At 40.0% G+C, this 18,507-nt stretch overlaps 1 protein-coding gene across 3 annotated transcripts in view; it reads left to right on the forward strand.

The window, feature by feature from the left end:
* Nucleotides 1-95: 95 nt before the first annotated feature.
* Nucleotides 96-18,507, forward strand: part of ptpn13 (protein tyrosine phosphatase non-receptor type 13) — a 38,630-nt gene continuing 20,218 nt past the window's right edge. For 2 of the 3 annotated variants that reach the window (XM_029515362.1, XM_029515363.1), the window contains exons 1-7: nt 96-440; nt 5,394-5,513; nt 7,811-7,977; nt 9,318-9,383; nt 10,993-11,178; nt 11,428-11,515; nt 13,598-14,230. In XM_029515362.1, coding sequence (XP_029371222.1) covers nt 5,399-5,513; nt 7,811-7,977; nt 9,318-9,383; nt 10,993-11,178; nt 11,428-11,515; nt 13,598-14,230 — 1,255 coding nt within the window. In that variant the 5' untranslated portion in view covers nt 96-440; nt 5,394-5,398. The remainder of the gene's footprint in view (nt 441-5,393; nt 5,514-7,810; nt 7,978-9,317; nt 9,384-10,992; nt 11,179-11,427; nt 11,516-13,597; nt 14,231-18,507) is intronic. The other variant, XM_029515364.1, reaches the window with a different exon arrangement.

The following is an 18,507-nucleotide window of genomic DNA, read 5'->3' on the forward strand; positions in this document are numbered from 1 at the left end:
ACTATAGAAACGGGGAGCCAATGGACGGCCACAGTAAGGTGTCTGGTTACTCCCAGTCAGCCCACGCTAGCCGGCAGAGGGAGGGGTTACTGCGCTCCCCCAGCAGAAATGGTAACTCGGCTGCCGCTTGGGGAGACCTCCATTCCTACTCAGTGGCCACCAGACACGACTTTTTTTCTTTTCTTTTCTTTTCTTTTTAAATATCCGTTTTCGTTTGCCGGTGTGTGTTGTTGTTGTTGTTGCTGTTGTTGTCGTCGTCGGCGGGAGGAAAAAAAACAAAACAAACAAACACACACACAAACCTGTTGCTTCGCCGTTGAACTCTCCGAGATGTCGCTTTGTGGATGGGATGGCGTCCGGTCCCGTCTGTGTGCTCTCCCATAGCCTCGTCGGAGCTCCAACACTTCCCTCTTTACCGATTCTGTAGCTCTTCTTGCCCGGTAAGTGTCTTTTTTAAAATAAAATGCTGCTTAAAAACAAACAAACAAACGAAGTGTAATAGCGCTGACTTGCGTTTAAGCTAACTTTAGCGCAGCCGTTTGCCAGCAGCTCTCTCTCCGGGAAAAGCGGAGAAGAGTCGGTGTGTCGAGGCTGAATAAATAAATAAATAAATAAATAAATAAATAAACCCTGAAGATTTACATTTTCACCAAAACTGCACTGTTAAGATTCTAACTACCTTCAGGTTTGTACACATTTTTATTTAATCTATTTAGTCCGCCTCGACCTGGAGGTTGTGTTATTATCTTAACAATAGATCTAACATTGGGGCATCTTTGTCAGGTTTTAAAAGTTTAGCAAGACGGAGGGGCCACTGCAAATAAACGAAATACAAAAATAATCATCATAAAAATGAAAAAAAAAAAAAAAACAGAGAACACGGTGCCCAGCAAGCTCACTGCTTTCATGTTCATCCACCTGCACTGTTTGTGTTACTCTGGCCGACACACACACATTAAGTGTCAGGAACAGACTGGGTGTTTTATGGGGGGGGGGTGTTGTAAGAGGTCTGCTTGTGCTTCTCCTTCATTAACATAGAGAAGTAGTGAAGTTGACTCCAAGTCAAAGGTCAAGTTTTTTTTTTTTTTTGTGTGTTGTTTAAAACTGCAGAGGAAAGTGTTTAGGCTGTCTGATTGAGATGGGTGCAAGCATCATCTTAGCAAAAAGAGCCAGTGGGTTGGATTTGTGTGTTGGAAAACTTTGAGGGGGGGTTGGACGTGATTTAAAAAAAAACAAAAAACAAAAAAAAAAAACATACTCTGCATGTCACGGTACTCATAGCAACCCTGTGATTAACAGAAATGGAGCGGATGAGGTTGAGACCAAAATGAGAAGTGAGGGCTGTCGGTCCAGAGCTAGGTTGATAATCATGGAATAGTCATGGCTCTCCTCTCTGGCTGGTCCTAACTTTGGCGGCGCTGAAAGACAAAACACCAGCGTCCAGAGTGGCTTACGGGTTAGTTGGATCGAGCCAATCCATAACTGAAAGGTACCACGCTCAGTGACGTAATGGCCAGAGCCGTGTGTATCAAAAGCTCCGTGTTTAGTCATTGTAAGATAATCTGGAAAAGCATGTCGGCAAATTGCTTCAGTTGTAAGCAGGGTACAATTAATGAAAACCAGCCACTGGGTTTTCCCGTTTTATTTCCCCTTTTATTTATTTTTTTTCTGGGAATAGAGGTTCACTCAGAGTGTGTTGTTGAATTTTCCTGGCACCAATGACTTCAGGAAGATTTTCACCTCAACATTGGCACAGCGTTGGTCTTCTCACCAGCTTCTGTTCCAAATGTGTTTGCCAGCTGAGACCATGGTTCTGATGTTTGGAGGATATGAACAAATTCCTTCTCATGTCTTAATATGAGTTATGCTCTTGGAAATAGAAGTGGAATCTGATGTTTTTATGGATGGATACTTCAAAAGTGCAGCTCTTCAGGTTTTCAAAAGATTTGGAATAAATGAAAAAGTTTAAAAGTGAAAAATGTGAATGTTTCTCTGAAGTTTTTGTTCCTGAAGTAAGTAGAGGGTGAAGGTCGTTACGTTGAAGAGTAGACTTTCAGGTGATTGTTTTCAAATCCATTTCATGGGTTGTAGCTGTGTCACAGACAGGAAGGTGGGAGGCAAGGAAAAGCTTCTGCCGAATAACGCTATCACGTTTCCAGGATTATTTTCTTTGAATTCCTTGTGACTGTGGCCAAGACTCTTATACGCTTATACACAGCCACAGCCGACTAAGCCATGTTTCGGTTTTGTCTTTATGGTTACAGTGTGGGAATACATGGGTGTACCTGGGAACAAACATCCTCACTGTTTGGAAAAAGGGAAAGAGAATGAGGTGGTGAAGACTGTCTGCTTTCGCTGTTTTGGGCCGCTGCCTCCTAAGCCCCCTCAATAATGAGAAGGACCACAGTCCAATGAGAGAGGAGCTGGCCTGCACTGCAGCCTCAGAGCGGATGAAAAACATTCCACTGTAGGTCTCTGTTAAAATAACAAGAGCCCCAAAACAATCAGTCTTCACAGCACCCGCTCTGCCTCATTCTCATGGGTAATGAGCAAGATGGGTAGTAACCAGCTCACACTTCACGCCTTCCATTGACTAGAATGGCTAACCTGCATTCCTGCATAAAAAACCAGGACTGCAACATGCTTACTCATTAACTCGTTTCCCCAAAGTCCAATTCATTCAATAGAGGTTGCTGCTAGTTTCAGTTCATTTTCATTAAAATTAATTATGCAGCTGGCCTAGTTTATGCTAGGAGGCCATGGATAAGTACTATTCTCAGATTTAGCTCACAATGCCGACATGAGAAAACAGTCTCTCTTTCAAATTCTGAGCCATATTTAGTATTTCTCAGCCGTGCTACCAGCATGGATCTGATGATAGCCGTCTATTGTCCAGGCAACCTCTGAAAATGAAAAATCTTGTTGGATAGATCATCATGAAATTGGCTACAGAGAAGTTGTTTCCTCAAGGATACTAACCATAAACTTAAGTGATACTCTGACTTTACACTGAAGAGAGCTGATGCAATTCATCCTGACTTCCTCACCTTTCCTCTCACCCGGTCAATCATTGTATTTGTGTGATTAGTGATTTTTAGAAGATTACCCAAAAAAAGAAATCTTTGAATCTCCCTAAAATCACCTGCTTTTGTGTCTGTTAGCAGCAGATGAGGTTGTAGGTGTGGTCCACACTCAGGAGTCAGACCCACAGGTGCATCAAAGCACACAGATGACAGCTAAATCTCATCTGACACATTAGGCCTGGGCTTTGTGGCTGTTAAGCTCCATTTGTATAACTGCCAAGCACTGTGGAACACTTTGTAATTTGGATATTTAAAAAAAAAAAAAGAATGATGATCAAGTGTGCTCCAGTAATCATCCCATGACCAATGTTTGGTTGATCCGTCATGGAAGTCATGCCTCAATTCCTGTTTGTTGAGTGTTTTCATTTGCTTTGTTTTCATGTCATGAGCCAAAAGCTTTTCCATTTATAAAATCCAGAGTTAGAGCAGTGATCCGACAAATCCAAATATGCTCCGTGCTGTGTTCAAAGTGGGTCTGCTAAACGTTGTGGAGAAAAAAGTGAAAAATTGACATGAAAGTTCAAAACATACAAAAGCTGTTAATGTTAAACAAATGGGTTTGTGTTCAGTCAAACAACCAGAGAGGAAACATATTTGATGTCATGTTATGTCATACAATGATTACCTGTTATTGTCATATTTTGCAGATTTACCCAATTAGGAGCATTAATTGCATTTCCCAATTAAATGTGGTTAGTTCATGCTCATTTAATTTCAGTTTTTTTGTTGTTGTTGTCGTCAAGAGTAGATGTTGAATCCTATGTTGTCCTGGCCACCTCTGTTACTTGCACCGTTGCCTTTAATTTGTGTGCCTCTTCCTGTGTCTCCACCCCATTTTAAAATAAGATAATTTACATATGGTGAACATGTCATTTCTAAATCTGTACTTGTGGAACATTTACTTAAATACACTGGACAGTGTGCAGAATGTTATTATTATTTTTTTTTTTATTTCACTTACAATTATTTTTTTTTTTTCAACCTATAGAAACACCAACTTGCACAGAAATGTCCTCACCCTTAGTGTACACGTAATAGACTGCCAAGCTGCATTTGACTGCACATTTTGTAAGCGTGTGACAAATAAATCCTGAGGATCTTTAATCGTGAAATCCATCTGCTAGGTGGACTGTTTTCAAATGGAAAATATTGACAGTGCTTTCAAATGATTTTTGAATTTTCTACTTTTTTTTACACCTCTAATCAATGCAAGACACTTTGTGCATTAACTGCCTTGTGCAAACCAAAGCTGTCCTCTGCCTAAATCTCACCCTTAGCACTATACCTATACCTCTTTTACTTGCAGCTATTGTATGCGCGTGCTGCGTACTGTAGGCGCTTGTTATAGTTCCTGCTCGTAATGGTAATAATAGAAATTGGAGCTTCCTGTTGTGCTCATATTTGCATATTACAGCTGGATTGAAGAGATGAGACACCACTGACACCGCTGCAGAAGAACTGGCATTTAGAGAAAAGCCATGATAGTGGAGAAGATGCAATAAAGCTCCCCGAGGCAGTTATAGGACATTTTAAACAGCCAAATTTGGACTACTACTTTACTTTAGTTTGTAGACAATTACAACTACTTCTGAGAAAAAATAGCAAAACCTTAAAACAGATGTTACACCATCATGACTTCATATAAAAACATGAAAATCATTATTAAATCAAGACATGTAAGGCAGACGGCCATTCACATGAGTCAGTCCCTGAGGCATAGCATGTTGTGACATGTGTCCAATTTAAATTCATGTCATTCTCCATAAATGCTCAGTTTTTTTTATATATTCTACATACATTCTATATACATATTCTATACCAAAAGCCCACTTTAAGTTTTATGACTTGTAATTGCCGAAATGTTATATTATTCGCACACGTGTGCTGCAGCAAGCAGGCTTAAAATCACACAAAAAAAGTAACCTTTAGCTCTTCTAGATTAGTGTCCACCACTTGGAAACAGCTTCCCTAACTAAACCTGGTGGAGGCTTGCGGCAATAAACTACTACTTTGGTAAAAGCTTAAACTAAAGCACCTTGTGCGTCTGTGCATCATGTGTCTGCACTCAACTAACTAAACTTGTTTCAACTAAACCAAACTCCTCAAAAATGTTATAATTTTATTCACTATTGTTTGTCTGAGAATGCAGAGTCTAAGGTGTATATTACTCTGGTTTCATTTGACCTTGTGTGAAAGGAAAAGAACAGAAAAGAATCTGGACAGAAAGCTTGTGCTATTTTCTCCAAATTATGTTCAAAGACAAACTTCTCCTGTTGTAAATCAATTGCCTTGTGTCCTCTGTGTGCACAGGGAAGATGCATGTGTCTCTGGCAGAAGCCTTGGAGGTTCGAGGAGGTCCACTCCAGGAGGAGGAGGTCTGGGCAGTGCTGAGCCAGAGTGCCGAGAGCCTCCAAGAACTCTTTCATAAAGGTATGAACATGTGGAATCACATCTGCACAGAAGTTTATTTGAAATTATTATCTATATTGCTTCCGATACTTTCTTATGATCATCAGGTGCCATTATTTAACAGCTTTTAATTTTTCTTTTATGGCCTGAATAGACTCCAGTTACCTTGGATTGCAGGTGTTTTTGAATTGAGATATTGATAGGATTACTCAAGGTCTTTTCCAGTTGTTTGAAAAGACCTTGTTTGTCACAACATTTGTTAATGTTGTTGGTTTAAATATTGATTTTTATTTAAGTTGTCTGTTTTAATCATTCTTTATTTAGATTCCTATGACAAAAAAAACAAAAAACTTCAACTGTGAGTGAATAACAGAAGTTTAACTCTGGAGACATTGGACAGGATATGAGTCAGTCAGCTCTACAGAGTAATATGAGGGCTGAGGTGGAGCCTAGTCTCATTTGAAACTCCAGTGCACCTGCTTATAGTGTCACCTCAGCTGTTCTTCATTGGCCGTGTGAATTTCCATGAAAAAGTAACCCAGATCTGGCTGCTGAATAACCAGCTTTTCTCTTTTGCTGATGGATTCCATGGCAGACCTGGAATTAGATAGGAATTATGTTTTATCAGTGTAGTGTGTAAATATTCCTTCTATGCTGAGGCCACAAGAAGTATGTCCACATTTTTTAATCTCAGTCATTGTGAGATAAAGTTCTGATTGTGCGAAGGACAAGAAGCAAGGATGTATACTTGAGGTATTTTAGATTATTTCATGTTCATGTGGCATGATGCTGCTGCGATTGTTAACACATCCCTGTTTTTCCTTCAGTGTGTAGTTGTGTAGCTACACTGAGTAAGTTGCCTTCTCATGTGTACAGTTTTAGACTGCTGATTGAAGCTGAAATTTGAAGAGCAGATGTTGGAACCAGCTATTATATAGTCACTGATCTATGTAAAGAAGTATGTTTTCCACAAGACTGGATTAATAACAGCAACCATTCAAACATTTCTGATTTCTTAGACAATTTTTGTTAGATGTCTTAGTCAGCTATGAGCAGGAGTGAAGAGTGGATTTCATAAAAAATTTAAATCAAGAAACCTCAAAACATCAACAGCTCTGTTTTGCTTGTTTCCTAACGTGTGGAGGAAATCTTATTAGCTTATCTTAGTTTAATATGACTTTTCATGCTCTTCAAATATTGTGAAAGGAGTCACACGTTGTCAAACAGTCAACCACAAGCAGTTTTTCCCCTGTGGGTAAACAGCAGTGGTTAGTTACCATGTTTGTTTAAGAATGATTTGTTTGAACAAATAATGTGTAAATATTTCTGATTGTAAGAGGAGTTCCTTCTCATGGTCACAACTTCAGCATTTTCCAGTTCATACTGAAAAACAAAATTATGTTATTTGTGTGTTTCTCTGTCATCATTGTCTGTTCCTCTGGACGAGGCCATCTACTGCTCCACATCTGTTGCTCTATTGACTTGTTGGTCAGAGAGCTTAATGAGTGGGGCACATTGCAGTTTTTCAGCATTTATTTACAAGATGTTTATATCAGAGCTATTTAATTTGTTATCCATCAAGAACCAAATTTGCTCAGGCTGTCATACACTGAGTCAGGCACTTTTTCTTAGCTCCATTATTGCTTATCCAGGGCAAAAGTTAAGTGAGGGATACACCTAGTAACCCAGTCTGCTTTTGAGTAAGACCACCAATTGCTCACATGCATTTTAAACAGGAAACATATATTTACTTTGTAAATTCCAGCTTTTGAAAGCAGATATTTGGTGCCTCAAATCCAGTTCCTCTGTTCGTCTCTGTGCTTCTCTCAGAGTGATGTATCAGTCGAAGAAAAGAATTTTGCAGTGCTACTCAAACATTCCTTTGTATATTTTTAAAACTTTCTCTAACCATAGCACTGGCTGTGGCTTTGTAGGAAAAGAGAATTACGCTGTGCAGCGATTCCTTTCTGCTTCCATGCCTCAAAGGTTATTTTCTTGCAGGCTAAGAAAGCAACATGTGTTTTTGTTTACTTCAATAATCTTGGATTTCCACATACGCCAAAAGCCAGAGCGAAAAACATTCACTGTGGTCGGTTGTGTCTACAGTTGCTGCATTCAGTCTGCAAATACTTTGTCAAAATTCAATACTAGTGTTGCGCTTTAAAACGCTGTTCTTTACTTAAACAAAGCATGTGCATGCATGTGTGGGAAAAGCTAAGAATTTGAATAATGGATGTCCAGTAAGTTGTTGTAATTGTTTTCCTGTTTTGGTTCCTGATCGTATCTCAATTGGCTGAATTGTTTGTTTCCCCCTACAGACCCTGCAGCCATGGGCTTCATCATCTCTCCCTGGTCCCTCCTGCTCATGCCCTCTGGCAACATTTCATTCACAGATGAGTATGTCACCCAGCAAGACCTAAGAGCCTTCACAGCTCCAGAAGTTCTGGATGGGGTGTCCTTGACTTCAGTTTCTGATATTGAGAAGGTATAAAATTTATAACCCATGTGGCTGCAGAACCTTACGAACTGTTAAGTGTACTGAGAGTGAATCTTAATGCACTGATGCCTCATTATCATTCTCTAACCATTTTTTATAACACCAGCCTATTAATGTTGTCTTCTGAGTAAATTAAAGTGTTCTTTCCATATAGGAAAGGGTTTGTACTGTTGTAGGAAGTGCATGCAAGGTTAGGAGCATGGGTGAAAATTTCTACTCATTTCATTGCTGTCTCAGTAAATTCTTCCTCTGGTGCTCAGGGTTTTCAGGATAGTATGTACTAGAATTAGTAATTGCTATTTTTGTTGCATCTGGCAGACTGCCAGGATTAACATATTATTGTGTTTTGTGTTTCAGGAGTAGACTGCTGTTTTATTATTTATTTTTTGAGACCTGTTACATCCAGTACATGTGGTTATTGCATGTTTTATATGATTATGTATGGAATTGTGGGATGTTGAAAAACTCTGGTTGTGATGGGGCACCACAAGACTCTTATGATGCAGATTAGTTGTTTGTTGATCTGAGCTATTCATGCGATTACAAGAAGAATATTCTTTGTAAGAGCAGTCATAATATCTCCTGCATTGAAGTGTATGACTTCTTTTACATATACTCAGAACCACGCCCCTTCCACTGAAGTCTGCCCCTCTGGTAGAGGAGTGAAAAGCTTGCATGACTGGATTCCTGTTTCTGGCACAACCCCACAGACCTCAACACAGTTTTGTGCTGAGTCAGTTTTCCAGCCCTGGGCCTGTCTCCCCAGCCGAGTTATTTCAGTGTAGAAAGTATCATCTGTTTTTCTCATTATCAGATACTGTGGGTAAATATACGTCAGCTGCAGATGCCATGATTTTCCCTGCACTTTTTCAACATATGGGCTTGTATTGTTTCTTCTCTCGTGATGTTTTTAAGCTTCATCGTTTTATGAAAGTGTCAGTGTGTCTTTAATTTGTACTCTTGAGATGTGTTCCTTAAAGACCTTGACGGCTATGTTGCATTCTTTGGCAATCCTTGAATTATTCTTTCCTCTCCCAAATTCAACATTTAGGGGAAGTGATTTCTCTCCCAAGTAATGAGTACAGAGTAATAAGGAAAGGAAAATGGAAAAAAATGTTTTGGGATTCAGACTAAAAGCCCCTGGTTTTTATTATTATTATGATTATTATTATACTGAGCTCTAGTCGGGACTTTTGGCTTATTTTAATAAGGTTCAGGACCTTTATTGAAGGATGTAAATATTCCTCAGCTTCCTATTGGTTTATTCTTCTCTTGCACTTTATTTTTGCAAAAAAAGAAGCCAAGTGATGGTTTTCTTTCTTTCACAGATGCACATGTACTCTCTGGGGATGACTCTGTTCTGGGGGGCAGACTATGAGATCCCCCAAAGTCAGGTAAACTATTACTATGGCTACTTTATTCCTAAGCGACAGAGGTTGATGACTAAAATGTGTTTGTTATTTTCAGTAAACTTATCAAGTCATTTCCCATATTGGGTGTCTCAAACACTGCTGGACAAGATGGTAGTATATCAGCATCAAGGAAAAATAAAAGGGTGTCTTCTTGAAAATTGATGTTGGACTGACTATATGTATGACAGGCTGTTTGACGAGGATATTAAATACTGAGATAGCACACAGTGCTGTTCACTGGAATGGCCACACCCCATCACTTTGTTGTATCACTCATGCTAGTGATTTTGGCAACAGACAAATCTTGATTACTCAAACATTGCCAATTATACTGATGGAATGATGGGTGCTGTTGCAGCAATCAGTCTGCAATGACATATAATTTATAATACTGATTGCCAATGTTAATTTGAAGGAAATCAATATTTCAGTCAAGTTAATTTGCAGCCACAAATCCCTTACCATTCTGAGAGCAGGACTCTGTCTTTCAAAATTAGATCTATATTTGCATATCTGATCTGGAAGGAACAAGTTCCTTGCGCTATGGAATGCATTTTGGATATGCAGAGACCTTTTAAAGAGGGCACGGCTTACATTGCGTTTGTATCTCCGTAAGAGACAGCCAGGTGTAAAACACAGTCTGCACAGTGATTTCTCATTTATGAGAAAGTACCATCCATAGGTTGGCAACATCACTCGAACTTTGCAGTGCTTTTCAGCCCTGATCTTATCCTCTTCTTCATCAGTTCATAAGTAGTCGCTACTTTATGGATATTGTGTTCACAACAACTGCAAAGTTTGTAGAAAACATAAGGTGAAATACAGCACTGTTTCTGATGCATAACAATAAAGACAAGTTTCATAAAAGACATGAATACTGTTTAGATGCATTGAAAGCAAAGTCAGACCACCTTCTACTTTAATAATGTATAATAAGTAAAAGTATAAGTAAAAAGCAAAAGTAAAACAGGATACATAGGCAAGTTAGAGTTGCTAGATGAATTAAGGTCAAATTCTTCAAAATGTGACTTGATTGGATGTCTCAAATATGGAGTAATACTGAGCAGAAGTGAGATAGCTGTAGAAGAGTGGTATGCTCCACTCATGCCTTTTTTGATAAGGTAAGGAGGAATTTGATAAATTCAACCTGATCTAGATTCTTTGCAAATAAAATCACTGCAGAAAAAAAGTATATTGGTGATACTGTTACATGTTAGTAATGCTGATTTGAAACAGCGTTCACACCTTCAGTGTCAAATATCAAGGCAGCAGCAAAGGGCCTGCTAGAAATTTACATTGACAATGAAATTGCACTGTGCTCTTATTTTTGATTAACAAAGCAAATTATCTAGCATCATTGCAGGGTTGCTTTTAGCCCTTTTATCTAAAACGTGTGATAGAGAAACTTTTTAAACAGGCTACGGGATCATGCCGTGTTGGCAGTGCTGAGCTCTGCCTCATTATCTGAGCACAATGAAAGCCAAGCTGATAATACGCATATCAGATGAGAGACCAATGGCGCTTTTCATCTCAGAGCACGTCCTGTTCTTGTCACTGTGTGTTAATTGTTAGTTCCTTTTTCCTAATCCAGCCTATGAAGTTGGGGGAACACCTGAACAGCCTCCTTCTCAACATGTGTGATGATGTTACATTGAGTCGAATGTCGTTGCGCACGGTGCTGGACATCTGCAGTAAACACATCCGAAACTCCAGCTGTGACCCTCCCTTCTCTTATATCAGAAAACTGGTTCGATTGGTACTGGGCAGCCTTTCTCAGGTACACATTTTATTTATTCAGGTTAAATATCCATCTGTTTAGTCTTTTCAAAAAAATTTAAACTTAAGGTTTTTATACTTGTTCAAGACTTTGGAATAGTCAAGTTACACAAAAGATGGGGCTAATGCTGATAGAACATGATTTCTGGATGGATGGATGACTCTCCTACCTCTCTTCTTCCTTTTGCTTTTTTCAACCCCCTGCCCTTTGTTTTTTCTTCCTTTTACACCCCTCTTGTCTTTTTCTCAGCTGGACGGTCTGCTGACCGATAGAGAGTCTCTCCCAGAGCGGAGTAAGGAGATTCGAGAGAGGCTGCGGGGCAAAGGCTTGCCCTCGGGTAAGATGAGCTGCATGTCTCTCACACACAAACACACAGAGTGACCAGAGCTGTATTTGCTTGGCATGTTGTCAAAGGAACTTTCCTGTGGTGTGGGCAGTCACTTATTTACACAGAGAATTCGATATCATGCCTGCATACAGTTTCTGGCCAACTGTCTACTTTCTGTTAGTCTTAAAATTGGGTTCAGAAAAAAAAAAACTAATCACACTGTATTCATCATTTAACCCTTACTCTAAACCCAAGAAAAGTAGGCTTTGGTAAGATAAAGTTTGAAAGATTGAATATTTAAATCAACAGAATTTACTATCGGTTCTTCTGTTCTAGTGTCAAACTCAAGCTGCATACACCATTTTCTTGCTGGACGTTGTTTACATTTGTACTACATTTACACATTTTACACTACATTTTGAGAGATTTGGATGTAAATACCTTCCTTAGTTGTCAAGCTTTCATCAGTCACGTCTTGGCTTTGTGTGTTTGTGGGAGATAATTAAAAGTAGATGAGAAAAAACACACTGCAACTTTGAATCTGATTTAATTCAGGAAAATATGACCAAATCTTCCCAGTGGTTTGTGAGAGAACTCTCATTTTTCCAGGCCATGGAAATGAGAGCAGAGCGCAAACATGGCTATCGTCTCGATTATGTAAGCATGGCATGGCATTGATTACAGATGCATATTTTGGAGTCACCAGTGAAGCTGCTGGTCTGCTGTTTGTATCAGTGCTTTGTTTCCGTGGTTGAGCCCCAGCCAGCCCAAGGGAAAGTACATGCAAAATATTACTCAGTTCTTAAGCATCTTTCTTCTCAAGAAGCGGCTAATTACTCCTTTTATTCCAATCCTTCGAAAATGTAATTGCTGCACTGTCATTGTCTCTCTTTTGTGCTGGGCACTAGATAGAAAGATCTTAGAAGTATTTGCAGAAAATGTGGGCAACAATTGACTTCTTTGAAAAGTCAGAGACATCCTGTTTAGATTTTTTTCACTGAATCTAACCCTGGTGTTCTGCTTCCCTATGTTCCTGGAAGACAGTCTGTCAGTCTTTGAAGTGTTAAGACCAAGCATATGCTTTGTAGATTAAACCACCACATGCAGCGTTTTCACAGGACTTAACGTCTCCTTCTGCTCTCTCATTTCTGCATCTCCTCGTAGTGTCCTTTTTTTTTTTTTTTTGCTTGTGTTCATGCACATGTTTGCCGTCTGTTTATCACTTTGTCTCTAAAACGAGAGCCATCATTGGCAGAGTTTATATGCAGCTTTGTCTGGAAAGGCAAACTTGAAATTTATGTACAGTCAAAGAAAGCAACATTCATTATACAGTTTTAAGAAAGACACAGTGATGGATGGGCTGGATACGATTGTCGAAAATGATTTGTTATTGTGGCACAGCATGTGCTTTTGTCTGTCTTTAAGTGGCGAGGGAACATAATTGACTACTGCACAAAACAGACATGTGGACATAATATTTGCCTCTGATGGTCAAACACAGCGTGCTATTTATTAAAAACTTTTCTTTGTGCTTTTGATGGTTTACTTTGTAAATGAATTACTTGTATTTATTGTTAATGGCTGTCCCTCGAGATGTATAACAAAACATCATATTCCTGCTTCTAATTCTAATCATTGGGCATCTAATTGGTTGAATAACCATGCAAAATACATTAAGGACCTGATTTTAAAAAATTTATATTGGAATCAAAAAGTAAGAAAGTTTTTGTTTGTCATGATCATGAGAGTGGAAGTAGGCATTCATAAACATGCAGCTGTATATGGCAACAGAATCAAAATCCTTGGTTAACTCTCTTGCTTTCTGTTTTGAGCATACCATGACGGATAATGTTATCCACTAGGATGGAAGTGTATTTCAGATTATCTTTTTTTACTGTCTACATTAGAATATGAAAAACTGGCAGGCTAAGATAGGGTATGTGTAAATGACCATGATTTCCTTTTGAATACCAGATAAATGACTGAATGCTGTTTCTAGTGTATGTTAGCCTATGTGTTGAAACTTCTGAGTCTCCAGAGTGTAAGCTTCTGTTTATGGGTTAGTTCAACATGTTTTTCTCCTGTTCTCAGGGAGGAGTGCCGCCCCCAGGGTTTTGGAGCGCTATCGAGCCAGGACACAGGAGCAGACGTCTCTTAATCGAGGCCTCAGTCGTTCCATGGGCTCCCTGCCAATCCAGGGTCTGTTGAAGGGGGACGAGGGGGCAGCGCCACAGTATTCCCTGTCTGACTATCATCAGAACTCTGAATCCCCTACAGAACTTTACTCCAAAATTCCTTCACTCCAACACCAGCACTCCTACCCCTATCTGCACCCTCTTCATCCACAACAAAAAGGTCGGCCAGTTGAACTGGACCGGCGGTCTTTACCTTTCCACGTTGGGGACCTGGGCCCTGCTCAAGCCAGGAAGACCTGGGCTTCCTCTGTGGACTTGGCCTGTATTGACCCAGAGGCTCTTCGTTTTGGGGCATTGGAGGATGCACGGAGGGGCAGCAGTGCCTTAAGTACCCACTCTATAGGCAGGCGTAAATCACCTTTGAGCATATCAAGGGAGAAGGATTCTGTCTACCCCGAGGTTGGTGTGCTGAAGACAAGGAAGCCTCATCATTTCTCAGCCCTGTCTGTGGGCTCAGGCCTCCCTGGCGCCTATGATAGGATAAAGGAGAGACAGAGGAAGCTCCAGGTGCTAAGGCAAGCCGTAGATGGTGAGTATATTTTCACTACATTAGTGAAGATAGAGTATATTATCACTAAAGTGACGTATAGGGCGCAGTTGTTTTTGGTCCTAAGAATTACATCAGTGTGCATGTAAATTCCTCTCGCTATACTGTTAGGTGTATTTATGTCAGAGTGTATCATGCCACTGTATGCCACAGTATGAAACTAAAAATTCTTCTTCCATAGGACGTAGCTCTTAAGGCACCAGTGCACTTTTATACTGGGGTGTGTGGAAGGAACCACAGCATTAAGAGTTGCTCACCTCCTGTTGATTGCAAAATGTACAAACTGCACTCAGCCTGTTTTTCCAGTTACAGGTTTATTCTACTTGCCTTTTTTTTTTTTTTTTCGTTGCAAGAGATTATACACAAAAAAACAAAGTCATCAGTATTAGAGGATAACAGGATTTTCATGGTGCATCTCAGCTAGGTCATGTGTCATTATTGTCTAATGTGTGGTGCCAATGCTTTGTTTGAACATGTAGTGCTTGGGTGAATAAGCTTGTTTTCTGTTGGGTCACCCACAGTTCCAAACTGGGAAAACCCCATTGAGTTCCAGGGCTTTTTTCTGTGGCAATGAATGAAATTGTTAGTAAAAGATTTTGAGGCCCCAGTTGTGTTTTTTTTTTTTTTTTTTTTTGGCGGGGGGCATGGGTACAGCAGCTAGGGTGAAGAGACCTTAGGGAGCCATCAGCTGGAATCTGAGTGATGAAAATGTGACATCAATTGGGTGACGTGAGCAGACAGATACCCAGACTAGCTGCAGCTTGTGTGTCCATCTATAACTACCATGTGCGATGGCAGCAGGGAGCTGGCTTGAATGAAGTATCATTGGCGTTGGCTGGGCAGCAATGTTTAGACAGAATGTATGAGTCACTGGTGCAGAGGTTTCCAAATGGCTGATTCTAATTACAGGCCAGTTTAATTCTAGAGTGCTGCTAGCTGTCACACATGCTACTATGAAGCAAAACCCCTCTCACACTTATTATTTTTTTCTCTAAACATGTGGCTATAAACACACAGATATAAACACTCATGCATGCAAATATACTTAATGACCATATACACACCCCAGGTATTTACAGACAAAACCCATGCTTAGACCTTGCACACAAAACACAGTTGTTTAACACCACAGTTTTCAGGACCAAGAGCTTTAAGTTTCCCTTGGGAGCTTATTGAATTCTTAGTAAAGTCTCCATAGGCAGGCAAGTTGCATGCAAGGAGTCACATGTGGCTATATGTGTCTGCTTGGCCATTTGGGGACAGCTGAGGAGCATGAGGGAAGAATGGTTTCATATAATAACCCAGTGTCTTCTACCTCCTTTTACTTTCCCTCCTCCCATTCTCCCTCCACACTCCCCACTCTCTTGCTCTCTCCAGCCTCCCTGCTTTTCTGGCAGCTATTTTTAATGCTGACTGAGCCACCAACCAGGCATTCTTCTCCTCAACTGTGGCTTTTTATCCACAGCAACTACTGCCTTCCTCATGCTCCCTCCCTCCCTTTGCCCCTTGCTGATTGTAATCAGCAGCATTAGGTTTTTTTTTTTTTTTTTGGTGATGTGGTGTGAAGAGATGAGCTTCTCCACCCCCAGCAGCAAGAAAATGTCATCCCTTTTTATCATCCCACCTATCACTATCATATGTGTGTGTGTGTGTGTGCATTTTGTGTCTCTTTCCTCAAAATAATATTAAACTAGGCTTGAGAGACCACACTGAGGTGAAAGAGCTTTTACTCCCAGCAAAATTGACTGCGAGCGGGCTCTCAGGCTGAGCCAAAATATTTTTGTATTCCATCTCAGCGCTTTTTTTCTATAGCATGAATGGGGCCTAATTGAGCACAGACCATTTGCGAGGCCTTGTGGATGTGTTACTTGGCAGAGAACTCCCTCTTTCTTTCTTTCTTCTCTTACTTTTTTCTGTTCTTTTCTACAGGAAAGTGATGGCGCAGCAGTGTTCAGTGCTCTCAGGTTTCGCCCGGTTACAAACTGCTTCTCAATCTTTAAGTGTGTGTGCGCGCATGGGCATGTTTATACCTTGTGCCTTTGTCCCTTATGTCTCACCCAGTGCCTGTCCAAAGTCCCCCTCAAATCACCCTGTTTCAGTTGTTTAAATTTTTTGGGAGGAGTATCAAGGTGCTTTAATCAGTAAAAACTTTCCTTGTCGACATACAGAGTGTAATTGGAGTCATGCGTAGTGGATGAGGGAATTCCTAACGTTATTGGACTTTTCCGGCACTTGGCTTCAGGTCATGTGGCTTTGGGCTGGGGCAGGTCCAGCTCGGACAACAATACAGAACACTGCCGCCCCAAGGGAAGGGGAGGTGTTCACAAAAGTAAAACCAACAAATTTTCATTATATTACTTATATTAATTATATTACAGTTTGGTTCACTGACAGAGGACTGCACAGGATAGTGTTCCTGGGGTTTTCATAAAACGCTTATGATCAATTTAAGCAAATATCTAAAACAACCACCATTAAGGTTCAGAAACATTGTGGAAAATGAATAAATAGGTTTGACCATTATTCTTTTGTGCAGTTTCAAAAACACTGCATGTTTTTTTTTTTCTGTTTTTTTTTTTTCCTTCTTCACAGTCATGTTAACGTGGGTAAAACTTGATGTTTCTGCAAAAATTAACCATTTTAGCCAGTCTTCCTCTCTCTCTGAGACTTCCAGACTTTAAATAACCTCTTAGTGTCTGAGTTTGTGTACCTTCTCAGCTTGAACACCCCACAAGGCCAAAGCCTGAAAAAGCTGTTTGCGTACTCACAAACAGCTTGCACAGAATTGTCAGTGCCTGTCAAGAATCAGGGAAAAGGGGAAGAAGAAAAAGGGTAATGGGTTAAGGAAATGAGAAGATAAGGAGCAGGGAGGGGAGAGATAAATGCAGGTCGCATCCATTGTTCCCTGGAGGAGATTTACCATCAATAAAGTCTGTCTGGTCTCCTAACATAAAAAACAGTATGTAACTGAGTAGGTTGAGGAATCAAATTCAAGTTAACTCTGTTTCTGTTTGTTAAGCTTCACAAAACATAACACACACTCTAAAAATACTCTTGCTCTTCTTGTTCTGTCTGTCTGGAATGTACTGTATTTTTACATAGATGTGTTAACATACTACTTGCTTAAATCAACTCTACTTAACTGAGCAGGGGACTCAGAATCACCTGATTTACTAACTCAACCCTTGGTCTGTTTTATGATATCATATTTTCATGGAGGAAAAACAAGAGAAGTCAGCGATGAGTAGTGAGAAGAAGAAGAAGTTCTGCAGTTCGTGTTTACACGAGTCATCCTTTGTCTTCTGCTCCCCCCGCTCACTGGTGAAATATTCACATCTCACTGTTACTCCCTTTAATTTGCGGTGACCCCCTCCATCTCTCTTTCCCCCTTTTGCTTTGAGTTGTAGTGGGTGTTTTGTGGTCAGGGTGAAATGCTGACCTGAGGTTTGTTAAAGATTTTTCTCACTATGCTGATTCAATCTCAGGTTAATTGTGACCAACCAAGAACCACATCAAGCCATCATCGCTTGACCACCAACTCCATAAACCACATTCAGAACTTTTTTTTTTTCCTTCACAAGAGTTAACATTTGTGACTGTGTTTCATTTAATATGCAATAGTACTAACTCTGTAATGTGACTCTCTGTAATGGAGGCTGATTGTCAAATACATTTAAATTTCGTTGCTTGGTACAAAAATGACAAGTACAGTTATTAATCATTCCCTTTAGGAAAATACTGTTAGTAGTGTCTGAGGTAGAAATAAGCTGTGCATGGATGTGTCAATATAGATAATTTGCTAAATAGGTAAGTCTCTTGTATCGGTGAGGCTAACAATGCCAAACCACTCTAAAATATGTAGATGAGACTGTGCTCCTCTGTATACCTTTTTTAGTGCAGCTGACACAGAGTCAAAGGAACTCATGAGTCACTAACCAGAAGAAGATGGGAAAACTATTTTGGGTTTGACCAGTTCTTCTCGTTCTTAGCAACATTACAGCTGTCGCAGAGCTACAAATACTGTTTTAGTAATGATGTTTACAGGAGACATATACATCATGACAGAGAAAAGTCTGTTGTGCTCCAAAAATGTTTCAGACCTAAAATGCCTGAGCAATGACTGGGGAATGTCATTAATTCGAGCTATGCAGCAGATACTGAGAAGCAGGCTTTTCAAGTTTTGTGTGTGCGGTAGAGAAAGATGTGAGAGATTGAGATCGTTTACGAAGCACTACTTTGAGAGTGAGTATAAGTAATTG

Source organism: Echeneis naucrates, chromosome 12, assembly GCF_900963305.1.
Source record: "Echeneis naucrates chromosome 12, fEcheNa1.1, whole genome shotgun sequence".
NCBI classification, from domain to species: Eukaryota; Metazoa; Chordata; class Actinopteri; order Carangiformes; family Echeneidae; genus Echeneis; species Echeneis naucrates.